The sequence below is a fragment of the Epinephelus moara genome, chromosome 5 (genome assembly GCF_006386435.1).
Source record: "Epinephelus moara isolate mb chromosome 5, YSFRI_EMoa_1.0, whole genome shotgun sequence".
In the NCBI taxonomy this organism is placed as follows: Eukaryota; Metazoa; Chordata; class Actinopteri; order Perciformes; family Serranidae; genus Epinephelus; species Epinephelus moara.
The window spans coordinates 24896361-24918908 of NC_065510.1; the positions used below are offsets into that span (position 1 = coordinate 24896361).

Below are 22548 nucleotides of genomic sequence, written 5' to 3' on the forward strand. Positions count from 1 at the left end.
AATCTATTGGTCCTGGCCAAGTCCAGCACAAACCCTCCATAAAACAGCCTATTGTTGTATTTACACCTTTTTTTGGGAACAAATTAAACAAACACAATTGTGTTAAGAAGTGATTTGCTGGTAAGCGTAGTCCAGTCATGCTAAGCTAACTGGCTGCTCGCTGTAGGTCTGTATTTCAAGGACAGGTATACTCATATCTGTCGTAGTGATCGTCTTATCTTACTCTGCCAGAGAGCAAACACACTGACCTCCCAACAGTTAAACTATGTCTTTACATGTAGGCCTATGTGTAGTTTTAAGTGTCCATGTCCTTTCTACTGCATGTAGGAAATAAGATTTGACACAAGACGCATAATCCTGCCATACTACTGTATTCCATCTTTCAAAAAAGAAAGACAAGATTTAATATTACTTAACAATATGTTAAAAGTAGCCAGTTTGGCTTCAGTGTTAATACAATATACACTCTATAACAGATTGATAGTGTGAGTATTGTTCTTTTTCAATTTCATTCTGAAAGTATTCTGATACAAGCTGGCTACAGGTCAAAAATAAAGAAAACAAAAACTGTAACTGGTACACTTTTACTCAACAGTTTGTTAAACAGAACTTAAAAACCAAAAAAGAACATTGTCAAGTATTACGATTTCCTCCTTTCTGTGAAATAGGGTGGAGGTGGTTGTGGTGGTGGTGGTGGTGGTGGGGGGAGGGGGGGAGCAGGGTGTGGAGACCAGCTGACCAAGCCCATTCCCTTGTCAATCATGTGGATGAGATGCCGTGCTAGGAACGGGGAAACGATGGGATAATAAGCCACAATATCTCAAATACAGCTTTTAATTCATTACATTTCTCTTTTTTTGGAGTTTCCATTGTCTCTTTTTTCTTCTTTTTTTAAAGGAAACCATCCAGACATAGTAAGCATCTTCTGACTACAGGTAAGCCAATATAAGAAAATAATTTCAGACCATGGCTTTTTCAGTCAAGAGAAATGCCCAACTCAGACTAAAAGCACACAAGCACGCAAGGAAAATTAATCAGATGTAAAGTAGCATTTTGTGATTCTTTTTGTGTCATTTAATTTTCATTTTTGTTTTTAGTTCTGCAGGTGGATCAGTCCAGATGGGTCTGTGTTGGAACCACACAGCGACAAGAACAAAGCAAGGCAGCGTGGGTGTGATTTGGGCACAGCAGGAGAGAAGTTCTGGGAGGACAACAGCTGGGTGGAGGTAAAGGGATGGGCAGGGCGGGGGGGAAACGTGTGGGTTGGTATAGCTGTTAAGGTACTGATTGTGTCCTGACAGTCACTCACTAACACCCTCAATGTGCAGCAAACGTAGCTTTCTTCAAACTAAAGTTTGACCAGTTGATGGAAAGCCGTTGGCGGGTCTGCCGTGCAGAATCCAAGCAAAACCTGCGGGAAAAAAACAAACAAAACAAAAACATTAACCTTCTGATGAGCCATTATCCCTCCCTGTGGAGCTTTTCATTAAAGGTTTCTCACCAGAGCCATTTTGTATATCTTTGAGATAAAAGTTTCTTTACATGCAGAAGGAAGGAAGACAAATTTGATGATTTTTAAACCTGCACCGTCTACATCAATATTTGCTAGCTAGTGGTCGTCGTCTTCATAATTTTGCTGGCAACCTGATGCCCGTCTACCTCATTGCTATCCAACTGTCAATCAGTGGAACAATTCATAACTGTGGACAACTTACAAAAACATTACTCCATAGCACCACTACTGTTCAAAAACTCCACAGGTACCTTTCAGGCTGACACCATGAGAAAAGCTTTCAGAACTAAAGCGAAATTTATACTTCTGCGTCAAATCAACGCCGTACCCTGCACTGTAGTCTGACGTGCACCTCCCCAGAAATGTAACTATGCGTCACACGACACAGACCTCCTGTCTATTTTTGTAAGCTGACACCATTTCCAGCTTTAATTTACTTTAATTTCACAGATAAGAAACATTGAATTGTAAAGGCAATAAAGCCTCTACAAAAATAGCATTTTAAGTCTTGTGTGTGATTCATCCTTCGGGATTTATCCTGGCTTAATATGAGCAGAGGAAATCTACGCTCGTTGCTAGGCTAATTTATACAGTGTAAAATGCCATAGGCTTGTGCTAATAACATTAGCATGTTGTGTCTGTGGGGAAAATGTGTCCAGATAAAGACAAGTGTTTGTCTGTGAATGCTGCGAGTTACAGTGAAGCTGATTTGTGTACTTGTGTTTGAAACTGTCTCTATTAAGTCATGTTTAATGTGTGTTTTAAATCAACTAAACTTTACAGCACTTCACAGAAACCTCCGCCACTGACTAGTGTTTTGAAGGTGTAACTGCAGAGTGACACAGACACACCACCACGCCAAGTATGAATGCTCACAACGGTGTAGGCAATGTGCGTAGGGTCTAAATCCCCCCTAACTCATCAGTATTTGACAAAGTGAGTTACTTTTAATGTACATACCTTTTGAAATATTCCACCTCCCTCTCTGTTTCATCCATTTCAGTGCTGTCCAGGTCGATGTCTTTGGGCAAGAATACATCATCTAAGAGAAAATAGCATAAATGTATGTTAATTGCTCTTATTTCAAATATATGTTCATTTTGTAGGTGTATTATTAAATGAGAAGAACTTTGACACGTCAGTCTTGTATGCATCTTTGATACTACCATTGTGTGGTGTCTAAGCTGGAAACAGTGTACACACAGGCTCCAAATAAAAGGGAACGAAGTCCTGCACAGTGTCACGTACAGCTCGTACAGTGAGTGCAAGAATTCCTCTGAAAAAAAGTTAGGTTTTGAAGAGACTCAGATTTGATGAGTCGATTCTACACCAGATTGTCAGAAAAAAATGTTATCTGTCCACTTCCCCTTGCAATTTTATTTTAAGTTTCAGTATTTCTGAAAGCCAGAGTGTGGCCAAGTGTTTGGGGCCTAATGAAACACTGGCACCTTGTCAGTGGAGAAGGCTTTGTACAGCCTCACTTGTCAGAACACAGTGCGACACCAATATTTGTTAGAAAGTAAAACCACTTTAGGCAACACCCAGTAATACCTGCACACGGCAGTGAGACGTAAATGGCAGCAGTGATCTGTACAGTGCACACTTTCACTAACAACACTGGGATGCCATATATACCACAGAATACCCAAGAGACACGTGAGGAAACAGATCGAGCTGTCTCTGGTTAGTTTGTTCTCTTAAGGACACAGTTAATATTTCTCTCACTCGCACGATGTCTGCTATTTCAGGAGTGAGGCCAAACAACTGGACATTAACATACACTTGAACCTTTAAATCAAGCTGTAGACCATGAATAATACCGACCTATTGAGGTGTTCATCTTGTCCCCTTTCTTCTTCTTGTTCTTCTTGGTCTTGCTTTTGGGCTGTGGGGACTCTGCACTGGGAGGTTTGCCGTTCTGCTGCGTCTGCTCAGACTGGGACGCTGGAGGGGGAGACGGGGAAGGGTTTGACACAGGTGGACTTCTCCTGTCTTCCTTTATTTGGGTCAGCGGTTGTTGTAGCTGCTGCTGCTGCCTTTTCCCACTGGCGCTTCTGATATTACACCTGTCCTCCCTCCTTGGTTCAGTGGTCGGGAGAGGAGCCAGGGCCTCGGCAGGCCTGATCCGCATTGCTTTGGTGTCTGTCATAGCGGTGGGGGTGGTGCCGTTAGCTAGCTTTGCTGCCACATCAGAGCTCTTGGGAAGCTCTGGAGCCTTCTTTGCTGCAGCCTCACAAGTGGCCACTTTAGCAGACTGCTTGGACTTCACTTTAATGTTGACCTCAAGCTGAGATGGAGGAGTGCCATTGTGGAGGATGGCCGGACAGTTGGGGATGTTGTTCTCAGTAGAAAACCCCCTCTCACTGGTGTGTTTTGGGCTGTGCTGTGTGCTGGGCAGGGATACAGGGTCATATCTGGGCTCCTTCTGGTCAGGGAGGCGGATGAGGGTTTGAAGCAGTGACTGTGACTTTCCGTTCTGTAGGTTATCTAGGACGTTCTGAGCTGTCTGTTTTAGGGGCTGTGGGTTGTTTTGTGGGGGAGCGGTGTTTTCCTTTGCTTTCTCTTTCTTTTTCTTCTTGGCAGCGCGATGTTGCTGCAGCTCTTGCAGCCGGAGCAGCTCCTTTTGAAGCGCTGCCTCTTCCTCTTCCTGCCGCTGTCGCCGTTGCTGCTCTTCCAACTGCTGCTGCTCCTCCCTTTCACGGGCCTCTGCCTCCAGACGAGCCTTCTCCTCCATCTGAAGCACACAGAGACTTACACTTTAAGCATTACGGCAACTTTGACTAAAAAAAAATCGTAGTTGTCAACAAAAAGATCTGTGCATTTTTAGTACTAGCAGAATTACTGTACTTCCAAGTGCTTTAAACTGGATGTATATACACTGGAGGTCATTGAGACAATTCTAAAAAGACTTCTGAACTAAAAAGGAGGGACAGTTACCTTCTTTTGTTTATGCCTGGCCCGTTTGGCTGCCTTAGAACTGGAGGCAGGTTTATTGTCAGCACTATTAATGAACTGCAATAGGTCTTCTACCCGCCTGTGGTCCTCCACCCCTCCATCTCGTTCTATCACTGGTTGCTGCTCCTCGCGTTTAGGCTGCTCCTCCTTACGTTTTGTCAGACGCAAGCGCAGCTTCTCCCGCATCTCTGCATAGTTTCGACTGGTCGGAGCAGCTGGGGGCTGGGAATAAAACAGAGTATCATCATTGAGGACGCTATAAATAAATACTTCCATGAAGCTAATTACTATGATTCACTAGACTGTACATGCCATATTTCCATATTTTGTTTAACATAATGTGCAGAGGATCAAATGTTTAATTGAAAATCAATCCGTCTTAAAGAAAATGTAAATATGCACTTGTGATTTGCAGCATAAATGTGTGTGTCTTACCCCGCCATGCCCAAAGAATTCGCAGTAGCAGCAGTCACAGTACTTTCCTTCTTTCTGGTTTGTGGAGGTGGAGGTGGAAGAGCTATGCTCGGAGCAGCTGTCCTCATCCTGACTCTCCTCCCCATCATACGGCGGGTGCTCGTATGCCCCATTCCCCTCACAGCGATGGCCTTCACAGTCAGGATCACTGAAAAAAAAAGGTCTCAGTCACTAGTAATACATTTGATGAATGGTTGTCCATCTTCATGAACCTGTAGGATTATGGTGGTGGTCTTACCTGCAGACGCTGGGTGGTGCACTGACAGGACCATCTGCTGAGGAGGCCGGAGGCTCGGCAGGCGGGAGGCACAAACCCTGGTGGGCCTCCATGAAGTCTGGGGCTGGAGCGGCCATCTTTGGAAAGGGCTGGGATCCCATCGTGGGAAGGTGCGTGGTGGGTGCTGGGGGCAGGGTGGGGCCCGAGAGTGGAGGGAGGGAGGTCAGTCCTGTAGGGCAGGTTCTGGGGGGAGCTGGAGCAGGTTGCCTATGGTCCTCTTTACCTAGATTGTGAAATACATCATCTAGAGGAGACAAAGATATGCTGGTTGAGAGCATTGTTTGGTCCTTCGTTGTCCCAAAACAAACTCTTTAAAACACGCAATTATTCAAAAGCTTTCACACAAATTTAACTTCTGTCTTTTGTCTGCAGTGATTGCATTATTAGTGACCATTGTAAACATCAGAAAGCTGGCAAATTAATTAGTCTAGTTTGCCAGCCACAAACATTACCAAAAACTGTTTTATCCTCTTTTTAAAAATGCAAAATTATGTACAATAGCTGAATTATATAGTTTTTTCTTACATTAAAAAGAAGAGGGAATTAAATTTCAGTTCGACATTAAAAGCAGAACTGACTACACTTAGTTTCTCGCTTGATGTTGTCTGTTATGTCTGTATTTTGATTGCAAAGGTAAGAGGCAAAACATTTTCATTGCTGGGTTTCACAAAGGATGTCACACCCCTGTAATAACTGTGATGATTGTCTAAGTGGCTTATACTTTAATCATCAGTGCAAACCTAACCATTCCTCCTACCACCTATATTACCTAAGGAGTTGGGTCTTTTAGATGCTAGGTGGATGGGTGGGTTATTACTTGACTGGACAGTGGTGGCAGTGCAGGACACAGAGGACGTGGAGGCGGAGGTGGCCATCACTACTCGGTTGGTCTCCATGAAGGCATCCTGGAAATTGTAGAGACACTTCTTCTTGGCGCCACTCTTCTTCTGCTCTTTGGCTTCCGAAGAGGAGCATGATGACGACGACGATGATGATGAGGACGATGACAATGACGAGGAAGTGGAGCAGGAAGGGGGGATAGGGGTGGGTAGCGAGGGGTGTTCCCCTTGGGGGCTGATAGATGTTGGGGGGAGGGGCACGTCAGCGAGCGGTGGCCCAAGCATGTCACCTGTTGATAAATAATGTGCGACAAGTCATGAGTTTAACCGTCTTCGACTTGCTGGGTATTTTTAAAATTTAATTTCTGCCGTGTTAGAGTGGCTCACCTGGCAGTGACTCAGGCAGCAGCACAGACGGATTCCAGCTCTTCATCACAGCAGCATCCCACAGGTTCTCAAACTTGAGCGAGAGGCATTGCAGTGAGCTGTTCCAGTCACCTGCTCCACCTGCACCGCCAAAGCAGTTCTGGTAAACGTGCTCCGGTAACGACGGGCTGAAGGCCGGCTGCTTGGCCGCTGAGTGGTTTGATGTAGGGTTTGGGGGCAGAGGCTTGAGGAATAAAAGAAATAAGTTACAAAACAAATCATGTCTCTATGAGATGAGCTGAGCTTTTTACTTCTCTTAGCTTGGGTTCATTCTGACCCCTTGTGGTGTAAAATGAAAACTACAGTGAAACTTAAGTGAAACTAAAACACAACTAAGCTCATTATTGTTCCTGGAAACTTAAAAAAATCCCCAGTGATAAGGAAATGAATCAATTTTCCTTTACAGGGACTCTCATGGTATAATTTTACACACTGTAAAAAGAAAGTAATCAGGAAAATGTAATATATGTGTAGCCTTATGAGTGTACGTGCTCAAGAATTACCCTCACCTTATTGTGTGTGAGAGGAGGACTGGGTGGGTAGAGTGTAGGGTGCAGCAGGGGCCGGGAGAAGTTGTGTAGGGGCAGGTGGCCGTGGATGTGGGGGTAGAGGTGTAGGGCGGGGTGGGCAGGGGGTGTCTTGTTGTCTGTGAAGAACTGGTGTCCAACAGTGGGTGGAGGTGCAGCGTGGAGCCGACTAGGGGGCAGGCATGTGGCAGGGCCCAGGGTGGAGGAACTGGGGTCCTGGTTGCACACGTGGCACTCGCAGGCATGCTGGACCTGTTCTACCTGAGTGTGGTAACACAAATTCACATGTTGGCGACTCGTAGTCTGGAGTGCGTGTATATCTGCACTGCCCTTAAATGTATTAAAGGGTTATTTATTTATATGTAGAGCTGAAACAATTGGTTAAAGGACAGAAAACTTATCAGCAACAGTTCTGATCACCAATGAATTATTTTTAGGTTATTTTTGAAGCAATAATTCTCTGGTTCCAGCTACTTCAAAGTTAGGACTTGTTGTTTTTTTCTGTTCTATACAGTTGTTGATTATCGGTCAGACAAAACTGAAGAAACTGAAGACGTCACTTTAGACTGTAAAAAACTGTAATTAGCATTTTTTTTGCTATTTTCCCAACAAATTTATTGACAAAAGATTGATCAACAATGAAAATAATCGTTAACTGCAGCCCTACGGTCTAGGGCTGACACCTTGGGGTTGATTGGTTGGTCGAGATGATGTTGTCTGACCCAATTTTGATTGGTTGGACAATCAGTTTTGTTACTTTCGAAGCATTTTTCCCCCCAGCTGAAATGCCGAGCTGGGAACACTTGAGATGCACAGCAGTTTTTTAAAAGTTCAGAAACGTTGGTTGCGTCTGGTTGCTATGATATGAAACATCCAACGAAGTAAAACCATCGGCATAAGGTAGAGTACAGGCTCTGGCCTTTGCTCTGGATGAAGGACAAGCAGAGGCTTAAGGAGAGGACCGATTCATCAGTCTACGTGGCGGGCAGTATTCATTTCTCTTCCATCGCTGTTGCTCAGCACTTGCACATGTTGGTTGTGATGATTGGTTTCTGTGGTATTTGTCTTACACCTCCTCCAGTATGACTGGATGTCTGAGTAAAAAGTGACAGTGACGAACACAGCCTAAGTTGAACACTGTTCAGCTCTCGGTGACAAGAATAAGCCGCCAGGTGTGCAGCACTCAGCACAGAATAGACACTAATTTCCTCGTCATGCTGTTGGTGTTTGTAGCATGGTGTAAATAAGCAACGTTTCAACTGCAGAGAATTGGCCACAGAAAAAAACTCTCTGGTGGAGACACAATGCTACCAGGTAGAGCGCACTCAGTGCTCCGTGGCTGATTTAGAATCTAGAGATAATGTGGAGATTTTTTTTCCCCACTGACCGATCGACTGATAAAAGAGAAGGTAGAATTTCAGTCAAACAACATTTCTTATGGTTGACTACAGCCCTACTACAGTCAAGGATGTGACATGGGAACTAGGGCAAGTCTGTTTTGAGAATTATTGGAAGATACTGCAAAGTTATGACTGTGCATGTGTGACAGGTTAGTTTAATTTTCAAGCTACTATGACAAATCAGGGCTAACAAACGTGTTACATCACCTGTTGGTGGTTGTAAGAAGGTGGGGGACTGTTGGTCTTTCCTGAGGAAAGCTCCTCTTGCTGCCCTTGGGGCTCCCCACCAACCTCACCATCAACTTCCTCCTCGTCACCCTCTGATGAACTGCTGCTGCTGGTCATGTGAGGAGACTGAGACAGAAATGTGTAGAACAAAGAGGACTCAGTTAGGGAGTAGCTGAGGAACAGTACAAAAAAGACATTTCCCGAACTACCGGCAGCCCACTCATAATGAACATCAGTTTCATCATCCAGAAACCTGGCAGGGAAATTCATAACTAATCTTGGGAGTTTTTCTGAAGTAATATACCGCAGTACAGAACTCACCCCTGCCTTTAGTTCCACGTTTTCACCCTCTCCATTGATGTCATTATGGAGGCCATTCACAGCGGCGTTCACAACGCTATTGTCCTCATAACCACTCATAGGGTAGATGTCCCCGAACTTACTGGACAACGGAGGCACTTCGTCATCATCACTAATACTAGAAGGAGAGAGAAATGAGTAGTCATGTTCGGGGTAAGATACAGAGGGGGGAAATTACTATTTATAGGAATAGGTGTGCATTTACTAACTGATATACCCAATACTGATCTGTGCCCAAATGATTGTTACAAAGCATTAACAACCATTTGATGTGGACAGTGACAAACTTACAAAGTGTTTGTATCCCCCTCAGGCAGAATGAGCCTCGGATGCTGCTGAATGGTGATGGGAGAACTGGAGTTGGAGCCCGATGCGGAGCTGCCGGAGGAGAGGCTGGGAGGGTGCACCTCTGCCAGGTAGTCGCGGGGAGGTTCCCCTTGCAGGGGCAGCTTGATGTGAAGGTCCTCAGCGATGGGAGAGTCCATGATGCCGCATGTCAGGATGTGGGAGAGACTACAGTCATCACATGTGCACCTGTTGGTAGGGTGGTGGGCGATACGGACAAAGTTTATATTGCAGTAATTATCTGAGCATTATCTCAATATACATATGTTATTAAGTATTCAAAATCACATGGTTAAAAGTAAGAAGTTAAACTCATGTTCATCTTGTTGAGTTCAATATTTTTTTAATGTTTTGTTAGAACACCATCTCAAAATGAGACTGCTGTCTTAATAAAATTATTAAATAATTTTACATTTTATTCTTTCATTAATACATAACCTACCTATTGGGATAAAGGGGGCAAAGTCAGGCTTATGTTGTGTTCACACCAGGCACGAATAAAACAATTCACACCAGTGAATTACATGTAAAGTCAATGTAAAGACGCTAGTAGATGCTTATTTCCACCAGGCGGCGTGTTGGACACAACGGGAATGACATTAAATACTTGAATGAAGTGTATAGCGCAATTTCGCACCATATGCTTATTCGCAGGAATTGAAAAATCTGACCTTCAGTGACCAATTCGCACCACGATAGCCAATCAGCATTGAGATCCTCCAGGGATGTACCGGCGGAAGTTCATTCATCGATTAAGCAAATTCACGTACGTATGACAGGGGTTATTCCCGCATATGAATCGAGTCAACACAAAATATTCTGACGTTCAAACTTGCTTGATGTGAAAATTCGCATTGGCGTTTGGTGTGGACACAACTTTAGAATTGCAAACAGTCTGTAAATTTCCTACAATTTTCCAAGGGAAGTTAAGCTTGGGAATTCTGGAAAGAGATGTTATCACAATTTCAATATAAAAACCCCACCTTTTCAACAGTAAACTTATTTGGGGAGAAAACACATTGAACACTGCCTAATTTCATGTTTTGGTTAAAAGTAAACCTGGAGTTGGTAAATTTCTAGAAATTTTTAAAGGGATGTATTCCAGGATTTTTTTTAACTCTAGTCAAGCTCATAGTTGCCTTACTTTTAAATAACCATTTTCATATCAATTACAGATGCAACTATACACGTAAAACAAAGCACAAATTCAAAATGTTATCACACTTCAGCTCAGTGATTAGGTGAGACACAGGCATAATATTTAGGGTGGGATCATTTTCTTGACAACTCAGAGTTGGAGAATTAAATCTTTCATAAACTGAAGAACATTTGACATGAGAAGATCATGACAAAACTGTTAATAGATTAGGGTGGTGGATTAGAATATACTTTCTTTAATTTATATGTAAAGGTAGTTTCAAGTGTATATCAAATTCACTACGCTGAAAGCGACATGATCTCAGGCCAGACAATGACACATCAGTGACTCCTGGAGACTCACCGTCTTCGATAATTGCAGTTTGGGCAGTCTGGAATACTCAGACGAGATGAGAGCATTCTCATAGTGTCTGTGAAGTTGTTTTCTCCGGTGGGGGACTTCTTACTGTTGGGTAACTACACAGAGAGCAAAAAAAGAAAAGAAACTGCATTAAAGCTCAGAAATACACTTTTAAATCTGCCATGATGGCTCATATTCTTATCATGTACCTGTTCTTCTATAAACCTTCTCTGCTTAAAGAACTCCCAGTCCTCCTTAAGCATTCGCTGCTTAGTCTTCAGAGTCTGGAAATGAGCAGATAACAAGAAGAACATTAACTTCTATAAATGAAAGAAATTCAAATTTAAAGATAATAGAAATTGAATGTGTTCTGATACAATTTGCAAGTCTCTTACATTTTTGCTAATCAAGGACTTGTGTGGCTCTGTTCTTTGGTTGGTGAGACTCTGACCCTCCACCTTAAAAAGCAGCTGTAAAAGAGTCACATCCTTACTGCTTTAATTGAGGCATCTTTATCAAGTATCATCTTCTCATAAAAACATTTCAAAACATGTCTGTTTTGTCTTGAACGTGTATACCTGTTCATCTACATAGTCATCAATCCTCTTCTCACACTCCTGCCATTCAGTAGCCACCGTCGCCATCTCCTGCTGCAGCTGATGGTAGCTTTCTAACAAGGTCCTGTACATATCTTCATTATATGAATCATGAGAGGCTGTGCCATGTCTGGAAAAAAGGTGCAGAACACACAAGTCGTTAAAGACAATTATATGGTTTCTGTGTTCACTGTGGTCGACAGTTCATTTAAAAGATAATTCAACTTTAAGTGTCGAACACTGATCTAATTTGGGTCAACAATAGCAGACTAAACAGGCCCTATTATGCTTTTCCATATGTTTGTTAGAAGGTTATGTTTTCACCGGCGTTGGTCTGTTTGTTTGTATGTCTGCAAAATAACTCAAAAGGTTATGAATGGATTTTGATGAAATTTTCAGGAAAGGTGGATAATGGGACAAGGAAGAGATGATAAAATTTTGGTGGTGATCGGTTGAAGTAAAGTGGATAAAATAATAAAATAGCGCTAAATAGCACTGTGTATTCACCGAGTTTTAGAATAGACTCATTCCATGACCAGACGTGCGCCACTGGTTGGCAGTGGCGAGTAGGCGTACTTGGGCTTGTCAGGAATCTCGTCAGTCTATCGTCTGACTGAATGGGGGTTTTCCTGACTCAATGACACCGTATGTACAAGACGCTGCTGTTGATTAAAACTGCCTCCCAGCTTGATGTTTTGGTCATGCACATAACGTTAGCAATTGACAAACATTAGCGGTTAGTGAAAGTTAGTGAAAGTTAGCTAAACGTTAGCGATTACCTAACGTTAGCCAACATTCAACTTTGGTTGCAGATGTTTGCAATTTCTGCTTGATTTCGGATTCTATTCCAGCTGAAGCATGTCCGGTTGTGAGGATTTTAGTTTAGAAGCTTTTATTGATTTTTTTTTTACGGCAGAAACTGGCATTATAGTCGGTTGCAGTTATTCCCCGGGTACAATGACAGTGAAGAGATGACAAGAGTGCAAAAGACCCAGAAATGCTGACCAATCAGAGCAGACTAGGCCTTTTCAGGAGGGGGCTTAAAGGCTCGGACAAACCTCCCACATTGAGAGCTCACGCAATTCTATTCATAGTACAATTGACAGCCCCTGCAGTAAATGGGAGGGCCGGGAGGTGAGCTTACCGTCCTCTAACTGACGACATCAGGTGAGAGTGAAATTGCTGTTGGGTCTGGAGTGAATGTCTGTCAAATATCAATCTTAAAACTACACTCCCCACTGAGACACTGGGCTCAGTGCGGACCCCATGGACATAGGTGAGAGACGAGATTTAGACAAAAGGGCCTTTAAAGTGATAATGATGATTCAGTAAGTCATCATATATTTCTGTAAACTAGTAAAACTTACTTCAGCTGTGCAACCAGTGCAGGTAAACTGCTGTGCAAGATTGGTTCAGAGAACACCAGATTCTCAAAAAGGTGCTTGTTGTGCAGCTCCCACGTCACCTGGAATTTCTGAAGGTGCTCATTTTCCTGAGAAAAACAAAAAGGGTTAGAATCAAATACAGTAAAAAAGACTATGAATGTTATTTGAAGCCACTAGCAGGACAACTAACACAGTATCTTTGTTACTCTGGCTACACAAAAGGTAAACTGACCAGGGTGAGCAGGAAGCTGCTGATGGTGCGTGCAGCTTGACAGAGGGCGTTGTACTCCTCTAGCAGCAGGGAGATGAACTGGTAGGCCTGAGGAGGACCCAGGGCTGCAGACACAGTCCCTGCTGGTCCTGTAGTCTTGGGTCCTGTAGAGAGGTGCTTCAGTAGCCGCACCTTCATTTCCAAGACGTATTCACGCGCCTGCTGCTCCAACCGTTGATATAGTTGGTAGGGGTCCTTCTCACAGAGTCTATGGGAAGAAAATAAAGCATTTAAGGTTAAAATTGTAAAACACTGAGACTGGATAGGTTGGCTTAAATAAAAACTGTTAATGTTACAACCAAATAAAACTGATATTCTCTCTTTAATATCCTTTAGTCTACAGATTAAACAATCCCCTCAATGATTTGGGGCAAAGTCAGAAGTCCTGTTTCAACAGGAAATACATCATGTCAAGGAAATAGAGAGCAATTTTCTGGGGATTTCAGCCTTACACATTACAGTACAGACTGCAGTTTCGAGTTGTTGACATCATTCCTTACGATGGCTGCCAGGCCTGATTGTTTTTACAGAGGCTTTCTTCCTGCATCCACAGTTCAATAGAGACCCCTAGTGGACAAACACTGTGGAAAGGAGAAGTAAGACATAGTAGTTATACCTATCGACCAGCTCCTTCATGCCTTCCTTGTCTCTCTCTAGGGGCTGGTCATGGTCATCTGCTAACGGTGTTCCAGTCTGACGGTAGATGCAGCGCACCAGGTAGCGAACCTCTGACCAGTGATTCTGTAGCTGCTGTGACTCCCTCTCTGACTCAGCAGAAATCTCCCTGTTATTCAGGACAGACATTCATTAAGATCACATCATCTTTGAAGATTAAATAATACACTGAAATCAAATTTACTGACCGTCTCTCATTGCAGGCTTCACAGCTGCACACTGTATCAGCAGGCATCGGTGCGGTGAGGTCCGGGGCAGGGAGCATGGGTAGTGTAGGCACAGCAGTGGTCAGTCTGTCCCCTGTGGCTGCCTCCTGGCCCAGGTTTCCGTTACCCACAGGCATGTGCAAAAGGAAGTCCTGGCTCTGTGGGAAATATCACAAACAGTACACTAAGATACAGAACAATTTTTAGACTCTCTTAAGATGCAAGTGAGCATAGTTTGAGAGAAACTTAGGAACAAATGTGTTGTTGGTTAAATCGTAATTGTTGTTGTTGATTATCGTGGTCATGTTTTAGGGCCCTACCTTAAAACCGGCGCAATGCACAGCGCAATGGGCATTGCTAGTTTTAGACCAACGCAGCTGACATTTTCATGGCCCACACCCAGGTTGTGTAATTAGCTGCGTCCATCTGTGCACCCATACGTGTGTAGGTCTTAAAGTGAGGTGTGGTCAGGCTCATTGTTGGTGGAATGCTACTTTGAGGCAGCAGAAAGCAATTGCACCACTGCAGTATTTTGCTGCTATTTAAAGGGTGCATTATTAAGATAATAAGATGGGCCTACAAAGGTGGGTTCACAATGTGCTTACACACTTGTTTTAAACAGGGATATGCAGATAGGTTGCGCGTCAGTGGAATAATATGTCATTAGTGAGGAAAATAATTATATTCTCTACAATGTGAACATAGCAGAGAGCAGAGCTGCTGTGCAAATTTCCACTGAGAGAAATGCTGTGCTTATTTACGCAGGAGGAGCAGCGTAACTTAATCGTAGTTCAGAAGCTAAAAGTTTAGTTCTGTTTCCTCTATTATACCACAGTTTTTAGTTTTACTGCTTAAATGTCCCACAGTATTTGCGTCTCTTACTGCAGTACTCTCAGCAGAAAACCACCAGCTTCCCCAACTTGCCGAATCCACCATTTAAACAGCAGTGCGCCAGGCGCAACTGGCTTTTACAGGGAACGGGAGATGACATTGTGATTGGTTGAATTCATGTTACGCAGAAAACACACAAATGATTAAGGGGCTACATATGACCTGTGTGCCGCCTGTGCCTTACTTTGCGCTCCGATTTTGCATCATTCAACTAGCAAATGTGGATTTTGACACGCCCTAATTGCACCTGCGCCATGCACTTTAGACCATGCACTATAGATCCTTTAAACTGGGCCCTCTGTGTCTAAAGTCTAACACATGCTGCAATGGCACATCTTATAATGAGCATACACTGGACATGTCAACAGAGAGCATACAATAAAGCAAATAATGTAAGTGTGGGTCCACTCTTTTACTCCATTTCTCCAAGAAAGAATATCTTTGTAAAACTGGAACTGCAGCTTGCAGAAATCTGGACATTGATACACCTCAGCGATAACTTTCTCCTTGTTCACTGTGGCAGCTACAAGGCCAAGAAAGAAGACATGCTATGAGCCGGCAACAGAAGAAGTCCAGGTACAGCAGCTGGGATGAGCCAATCCAAGGAGCAAGTCTTAAGCCTGTTTAAGAGCCCGTAATAAGGACACGATGCCAACCATGTATCCATACAGCAGGACTGGCACGTGAGTGTTTCTTAGTTGAATCACATTTTGGAGTTTTAAGTTTAGTAGTCAGTCACGAACCTTTGTAACTAAGATGGGAGCCTCACTGGTTTCTGATCTAATCACTGCCAAACTATTGGAGCTCTAACTCAGTGTTAAATTTCTGCTCAGTAAAAGCTTTCCAGTTGTTTGTTTACTACAGGGCAATGATACTGTGAGTCTGCATAGTACCCCACTGCTGTAAGGATGCAGTGGAACAATAGCCTGGTTCCAGACCATAGACCCCGCCCACTCAACTGAGTAGGCTTGCATCTCTGGTCTGGCATACTTCAATGAATTTGCGATTTATCTCGTCCAAACGATGGACGGACCAATGAACGCCGGGGGTCTAGCGATTAGCCAATCAGCGCCACGCTGATGTCAAGCTGTACGCCGGTGGGTAACTGGTGAGGATAGCAACAATGGCGACCGCTACAGATCCTACAGACCACATTAACGATGCTATCGAGGTATTTCGCCACTACTCGCGTTAATGGAGGACCAAATTAAGGAAGCTGCTAAACTGGATTTAACGGCGATGCAGCTGGGCGTGCACGACGACGGAGACATTTTAAACGGGCAATGCTCGCTTGTTTTCGGCACCCCCGAGGCATGGATACTAATGACGTCAGATTCTGGGTGAGTCGTTGATCTCTACTGATTGGTTAGGGAAAAATCAAATTCCCTCCCCCTTGTAAATCGCCTTCAATGGAAGCCATGTCAGACTGAAGGTTCTGGGAGCTTCAGTCTGACACTCAGGCTAGTGGAACAATACATTTATGAGGAAACCAAACCCAAGCCAAACAGCCGAGACCAAGGCACCCACACCCACAAAAAGGAAAACAAAACCCCGACATACCTGACGAGCCTTAATATAAAGCCTGATCAATAGCGTAAGAACCAGCTTGACAATGTCACAGTTATGATTTTGGATACAATTTGAAGTTATACCACTCTGACCAGTGTTAAGTATTCACTTGCATCTATACAAGTATAAAGCAGGGTGTACATTTGTGAACTAATGTGCAATTTTATTCCTTGCAGTGCAACATTGAATCATGGGTTAGTAAGGCAAGGTGTCGTTGTGCATGTGTCATTGTAGTCTTACACTCAACACGCTGTTCGCATGTGTTAGTTTAGACATTCTGCTCCAATAGAGTGCCACAGGAATGAGTCCAAAAACCTGGGAATAGGCTGATTTTAGCACCTGTGATCAAATGGTTTTTTTGGCGGTTGCTAACAAGTGGCTAAATGAGACTACAGAACGTCATCACGCCGAACACAACATTACAGCCTCATTGTGGTGGCTTCACTGAAGTCATGCGACCGTAGTGTAGTTTGTTTAGAGCCTAATGTTAGCGTTTTACTTTTTGCATTTGCATTTCAGCATCTAAAATCTTAAAAGTAGTGTTCATGTGTGAAGATTTTTGTGAAGACCTTCTTTTACCACAGAGTTTATTTTCTGCAATAATCCAAAACCCAATGGGAAATACCACTGGCTTTAAGTTGAGGGAACCACAGCAATGTTATGTTCCAGGTTAGCCTCCAAATATGCGTCATCCCTGCAGCACTCTATATGCAATGCCCTATTTGGAGTTTTAAATTTCTGGTTAAGTTTCCTGTTCTAATGGTTGAGTAATAATCCAGGAACTTCCCATAATTCACAGACAAGTCGTCAACGTGCAAACAGTTTACCTCTGTGTTAAAACAATAATCACAGTTACCAGAGATGACTACTCATGATCTCTGATTGACAAGTTTCCTGGAGGTTCTGCTCACACAACCAAAATGTGGCTACAACCACAGCACAGTACGGTACAGTTGCAGTGCAAATGCATAAACAGCAATGACACTCACTTTTCGGCTCTGCTTAAAATTGAATATGTGGAATATAAAACTGATTTTTCTGCTCGTTCTGTTGCATTTAATCAAACCAGACATGAACAACAAACAATCTGCAATGAAAAAATAAAGGGTAGTCCTCCTTTTATAAATTCAGTGTATAGTAAAGAGGTGTTAATAACAGCCTTATTAATTACAATTAATAATCACACCCATATAAACACAACCAGGAGGAAGAAAAGTGACTTTGTAGTCTGGTATAAAAAAATGTTGAATCACAAGATGTTTCCACTTCTACACTGGCCTTGTCCTTACAGAGACCCGAGCTGAGCACATCGCCAGGCCGTCTAACATAAAGAGGCTCTTTATATAAAGAGGCATAAGTCTTGGACATCATGACATTTATAAAACATAGGCTTTCGAGGGTATTTACAGTCATGCTCGGATGTGTTAATCCAACATCTACAACGTATAAATAACATGTCAAAGTGAGGGACAGACATAATAAAAAGAACAAATGCACACAATGTATGCTTTAATAGAATAAAGCAATCTGAGTATTTGATCCACTGCATTGGCCTTTGTTTTGAGAACTCAATACTATTTTCTAGCAATAATTCAGAGTGAAGCCAAGTCAAAATATTAAACGATAGTGTGTCCTTTATAACATTTTTTAAAGCAACAGCTGTAGCTTCTGGTTGCTCCATCTGTTCTAGCTTTTCTGGCAAAGAAACGGATGTGAACACAAGAGCTACACCATCCACTGAAAGACTGACCACAGCTGTGTGAGTTAAACTGCAGATATATGGCATCAGTGCTGAGACAGATGATGTTTGGAAACTTGGATCATTCAAAGAACCAGAGGACCCGCAGTTTTTTTCCACTGCAGCCACAAACTTTTGCCCACCATCTCTTAACTGCAACGCTCTTTATACACAGATGACTTACCCCCAACGACTGCTCCAGAGCAGTGTGTCGGTCCTCCTTCTCCACTGTGCGCCTGCAGTCAGAGCACACCCACAGAGGGAGCTGGAGGGCACTGGGCGTCTTGTTGGGCTGTGCTGTACCGTTCTGGCCCAAGATCCCTGCCTCTGAAGGCACGGCACTGTCTTTGCGCTCACATCGGCATAAGAGGCAGCGATCGCCGGCCGTGTAGGGCGCCCGCTGGTTCAAGCCAAACGTGAATGGGGTCTGTGGTAAGTATGTTAGTGGGAGGAAGTAGAGAGAAGCAAATACACAATAAGATATCCAGCCACTTTAGCGTCTGCATAAAACGTTTTCCTTATCTCTTTATTCTTTTTATTATTTTATTTCTGTCATATTGTAAAATCAGCAAAGTATACTGTCACTATTGATATAAGTGGAATAAAAAGAAGTGCTCCAATATAGACCAATCTGCTATGAAGTTTGGTCTCTGCTATATATTAAGGCAGATTAAACTCTATTTCTTCGTAACTCACTGCACCCTGGATACATCAGCTGTCTAAACTGCTCCTCTGCACTCCATTAAGACACTGAAACCTTTTCCTAATGTGCAGACTTGTCAGCAAGTGAACCACAGAGTGGCACAAACACATAATTAGCAGCCAGAAGTTTCAATTAATGATATCCACATCGGCGGTGCTGGGTAGAGAGCAAAATGGCTTTTAGGGATTTTAAAAAGACGTTTGCTTTGCGCTTATCTCAGCAACATTTTATAGATGCACCAGTAGTTCCCGGGAGATTCTGAATCTGTGGGTGCTGTGGGTTACTCAACTTAATTCACTCCTCCAGCAGTGGTATTTCTGACTGCACTAAAAAGCACAGAAGTAAAGCAATATTTTTCCCCCAGTCATTTGGCTGTATATTTTGGTGTACTGCAAAGGTCAGTCGGGGCGTAACAGCTGAAGTAGTTCACGGTTTGATTCAATACAACTGTATTACAATCAAATACATTTTTGGAAAAAGCAGTACCACACGATGTTCCTCGCATTTTTACTTTCAATTTATTACAACGATAAATGTTTAAATATTTACTTACTATGCTGCATGTAAACAGGACAACATATCTGAACATATTCAGTAATGTATACATAAATACTTTTGTAAGAATTGAACATTTTAGCTTTTGAGAAAACCTGCGGCAGGGTTGGACATGAACTTTTTACTCCACCTGCCTCTGTGGCTGGTGGATTCTAAAATCTATCAGCCACTCAACAGATAACTGTTGGGGTTTTTTGGGGGGCTGGTGAGTGAAGCAAATACAGCAGCCACCTGCATATTTTACCAGTATTTGGCTGGTGGCTTGTGCAAATTTCCAACCCTGACCTACAGAGACTTTACAGGGATATGGAGGAAGGCATACATTAAAATAAGACTCATTTAAATCTGTAATGTCATCATCGGTTGTCCTGATGCTGTGATATAGCATATATATATAGCTAAATGTTAACAGAAAGCTGAATTTGAGTTACCAGCATCATAACACTGCTGTAAAATGCAACACTGACACTGAAATTACTGTTGCAACAGATCACTTAGGGCGGGCAGACACAACACAATGAGACTGGCTCCAGTCACGTTCCAGATGTGCAGTCTGAATACAGATGTTGGAGCATCTTTGTGCCACGCTGTTGCAAAATGCACAACTGTGTTTGGATCCCATACCAATGACACCTCTAACAGTTGTGATGCTCTGGACACTGAATGTTTTTAATTTTGTGAGTAAAGGCAGTAAAATTGAGCCATCTTGTGGTGTGCTTCCCATTCTAGTGCACCTAAAGTTCTGGCATCAAGGTGTAAATTATGTTTGGCAAACAGGACACGACTTAAGAGAAAAATCTCACAGTGGCGTTTGTACTTGGACTTGGACTTTGGAGAGACCTGATGTAAAGTTACCTGAAGGACCCCGGAGAAGTCAGCGTTCACTGGTCCTTCTGTAAACTGTGGTGTGACACTGTTGTTTACTTGGACCTACGGGATACAAACAACTCAGTGTTTACACAGAACTGTCCACTCAGATACTTTATTAATCAGAGTTAGTATACCCTTACTTTATATTAACACAATCTATGAGAGTGAATCGCCTGTCGCAGAAATTGATGACTTTGTTTAGAACCTATGGCTGATTAACTTGGTGAGTGTCGCAATTATAACATTGAACTTCAAACCCCTACATGGTGAAGTAGATGTCTGTATTTTCTAAGTTTCCAAGCTATATGTGTGTGGTGCATAATCAAGGCAGAGAATTGTTAAGCTATACAGTCAAGCATGCCCAGGATAGGCAGGTAGACAAGTATATAAACATATAAGCATAGTGTCCATAAATGATGTTTAGACATTTTTCCCACTTTTACCTAGTAGACTGTAGTTTAGTTGTCCTTTATTGTCTTTTTTGGCAATTAGCATAAAACTGATTGATTTTTACAGCAGATAATTTGGCCCCGGTAATTACATACAACTTATTTGCAGGCAAACCGCTGTGTTTTAACTACAGCAAATGAATACCTTGTTAGACAAACTTCTGTATATCAATATAACTGGACAATAACTGTGACCACACAACTTGTCCAGTTTTTAAACATGATCTCATATAGCACTCATGAGTGTATTATTTTCTTGTGATGAACAGAAGAAGCAATTCTCAAGAATTGTCTGGATGGAGAGGTTAACACAACATCCACACAACAGAGGCCAAACATCCAGGGATGGTGTTATTTAATTTATAGGAGGCTGGCTGCTTGTGCATGTATCATAAACATACACACATCTGCTAAATAATAGGCTTTATTTACCTTTATAGTTTCCACAACACAGTGAATTTACACAGGGGAAAAAATGCACAGTCCACTGACATGCAGTATGACTATACAGTAACTAACTACATTTCTGTGAGCCCAAAAGCTATCCAACTAACCTCTGAGCTGACATCTATCTATGAGTTGAACTATTACACACTGGTCAGTTACAAAGAGACTAGCTAACATCCTATGGTCCTAATTTGAGTTATTGTTTTAGTGCTAACTTTTGTGCAAATGGTGTATCACTAAGCTACATTAATAAGTGAAGATAGTCAGCATTAGGTGGTTCAGATTATTACCTGGCAAATACACCTAAGTTAAACTCTAAATAAACAAGGAAAGGTCAGCTTGTAAAAACACATCGAGGCCCAACTGGGCTGAAGTTGTTATCCTCACCATTAGCATTAGCTAGCATGAATGTTTATCTGTGTAACAGCAGCCTGTGGTTGAACTGTGTTGAACCTAACGGTACTCACGAATAATCTTGGTTTGGCCAATGTAATCTCCACCTGCCTGGACTGTGTTAGCTCAAAATAATGTTTAGTTATCTGAGTTGTTGTCGATTCAGCTGCGGTCTCTTAACTTGAGCTAACGATGATAGTCATAGCGTACGTCCAGGGCACAAGTAGCCTAATGTTTACGGCTGTTTATTACAATATAATAAAGCCACTTTAACGAACATTACACCGTTACACGACCTGCTAGCTGGTAACGTATTCCCCAACGCATAACAACCAGCATTAGCGGTAATTAAGCCAGTTAATTTCTAGCTACGCATAGGTTAGTTAGCTAGCTGCCCTCCTCGCATCAGTGTCGGGCCCGAATCTGATTTGTGTCGTTGATAACGCTGCTAACTAGCCAGTCGCCCCGTTTTCACATCCACCAGTTAACGCTGGGTGACAGTCTTACCTCTCCGTTTATGCCCGTGATGGACCCAATATTCCCGTTGCCTGTGCTGCCAGGTGTTAAAAAGCTGACGACAGAGGCAGGTGTAGCTGTTCCCGCACAGCCAAGGGCCGAGGCAACCCCGGCCTTGCCACCGCTGGTATTGCAGACAGCACTGCAACTACTGCCACCGCCCCGCTTGTTCTTCCTGCGTTTAGCCCCTCGTTTAGCATCGGTTGGACTCATTTTTTTCCACAAAAGAAGCGAGACAACTTGCCGTCCACACTTGGCAGAGTCTCGAGTGGAATGCCTGGCGCAATCACTCGGGTATAAATCCGGGATAGCGATTTATAGACTCCCAAAACGACAGACACTCAGTTCTATCAAAGTGCAAGCCGACTTCATAGATTCCAATATGGCCTCTAGCTGGATTGCCTCAACCAGGCTTCAGCTTGCGTTGCAACGCAACTGTGCG

General features: G+C 43.0%; 1 protein-coding gene across 3 annotated transcripts; it reads right to left on the reverse strand.

The window, feature by feature from the left end:
- Positions 1-366: 366 nt before the first annotated feature.
- fam193a (family with sequence similarity 193 member A) lies at positions 367-22495 on the reverse strand. 3 transcript variants are annotated; one of them, XM_050045485.1, is made up of 23 exons: positions 22098-22495; positions 20287-20361; positions 18358-18600; positions 13958-14133; positions 13711-13878; positions 13056-13302; positions 12806-12930; positions 11421-11568; positions 11238-11312; positions 11052-11126; positions 10846-10958; positions 9291-9533; positions 8961-9117; positions 8619-8765; positions 6994-7272; positions 6446-6668; positions 6037-6348; positions 5181-5463; positions 4904-5090; positions 4451-4690; positions 3338-4247; positions 2474-2555; positions 367-1411 (listed from the first exon to the last, which is right to left on the reverse strand). In XM_050045485.1, exons 1-23 carry the CDS (start codon positions 22317-22319, stop codon positions 1318-1320), a joined length of 4824 nt encoding a protein of 1607 aa, XP_049901442.1. In that variant the 5' UTR covers positions 22320-22495; the 3' UTR covers positions 367-1317. The 3 variants fall into 3 exon arrangements, with proteins under 3 accessions (XP_049901442.1, XP_049901441.1, XP_049901443.1); XM_050045484.1 differs by having other exon boundaries at positions 5989-6348; XM_050045486.1 differs by lacking the exon at positions 20287-20361 and having other exon boundaries at positions 5989-6348.
- Between the last annotated feature and the right edge of the window lie 53 nt (positions 22496-22548).

Excerpts from the sequence above, each read along its gene's own strand:
- fam193a (XM_050045484.1), bottom strand. The coding sequence starts at position 22,319 with ATGAGTCCAACCGATGCTAAACGAGGGGCTAAACGCAGGAAGAACAAG. Across the intron at positions 11,569-12,805 it reads GCACTGGTTGCACAGCTGAA|ACATGGCACAGCCTCTCATG; the intron begins GTAAGTTTTACT and ends CCTTTTTTCCAG. Across the intron at positions 10,959-11,051 it reads GAAGGTTTATAGAAGAACAG|TTACCCAACAGTAAGAAGTC; the intron begins GTACATGATAAG and ends CTCTCTGTGTAG.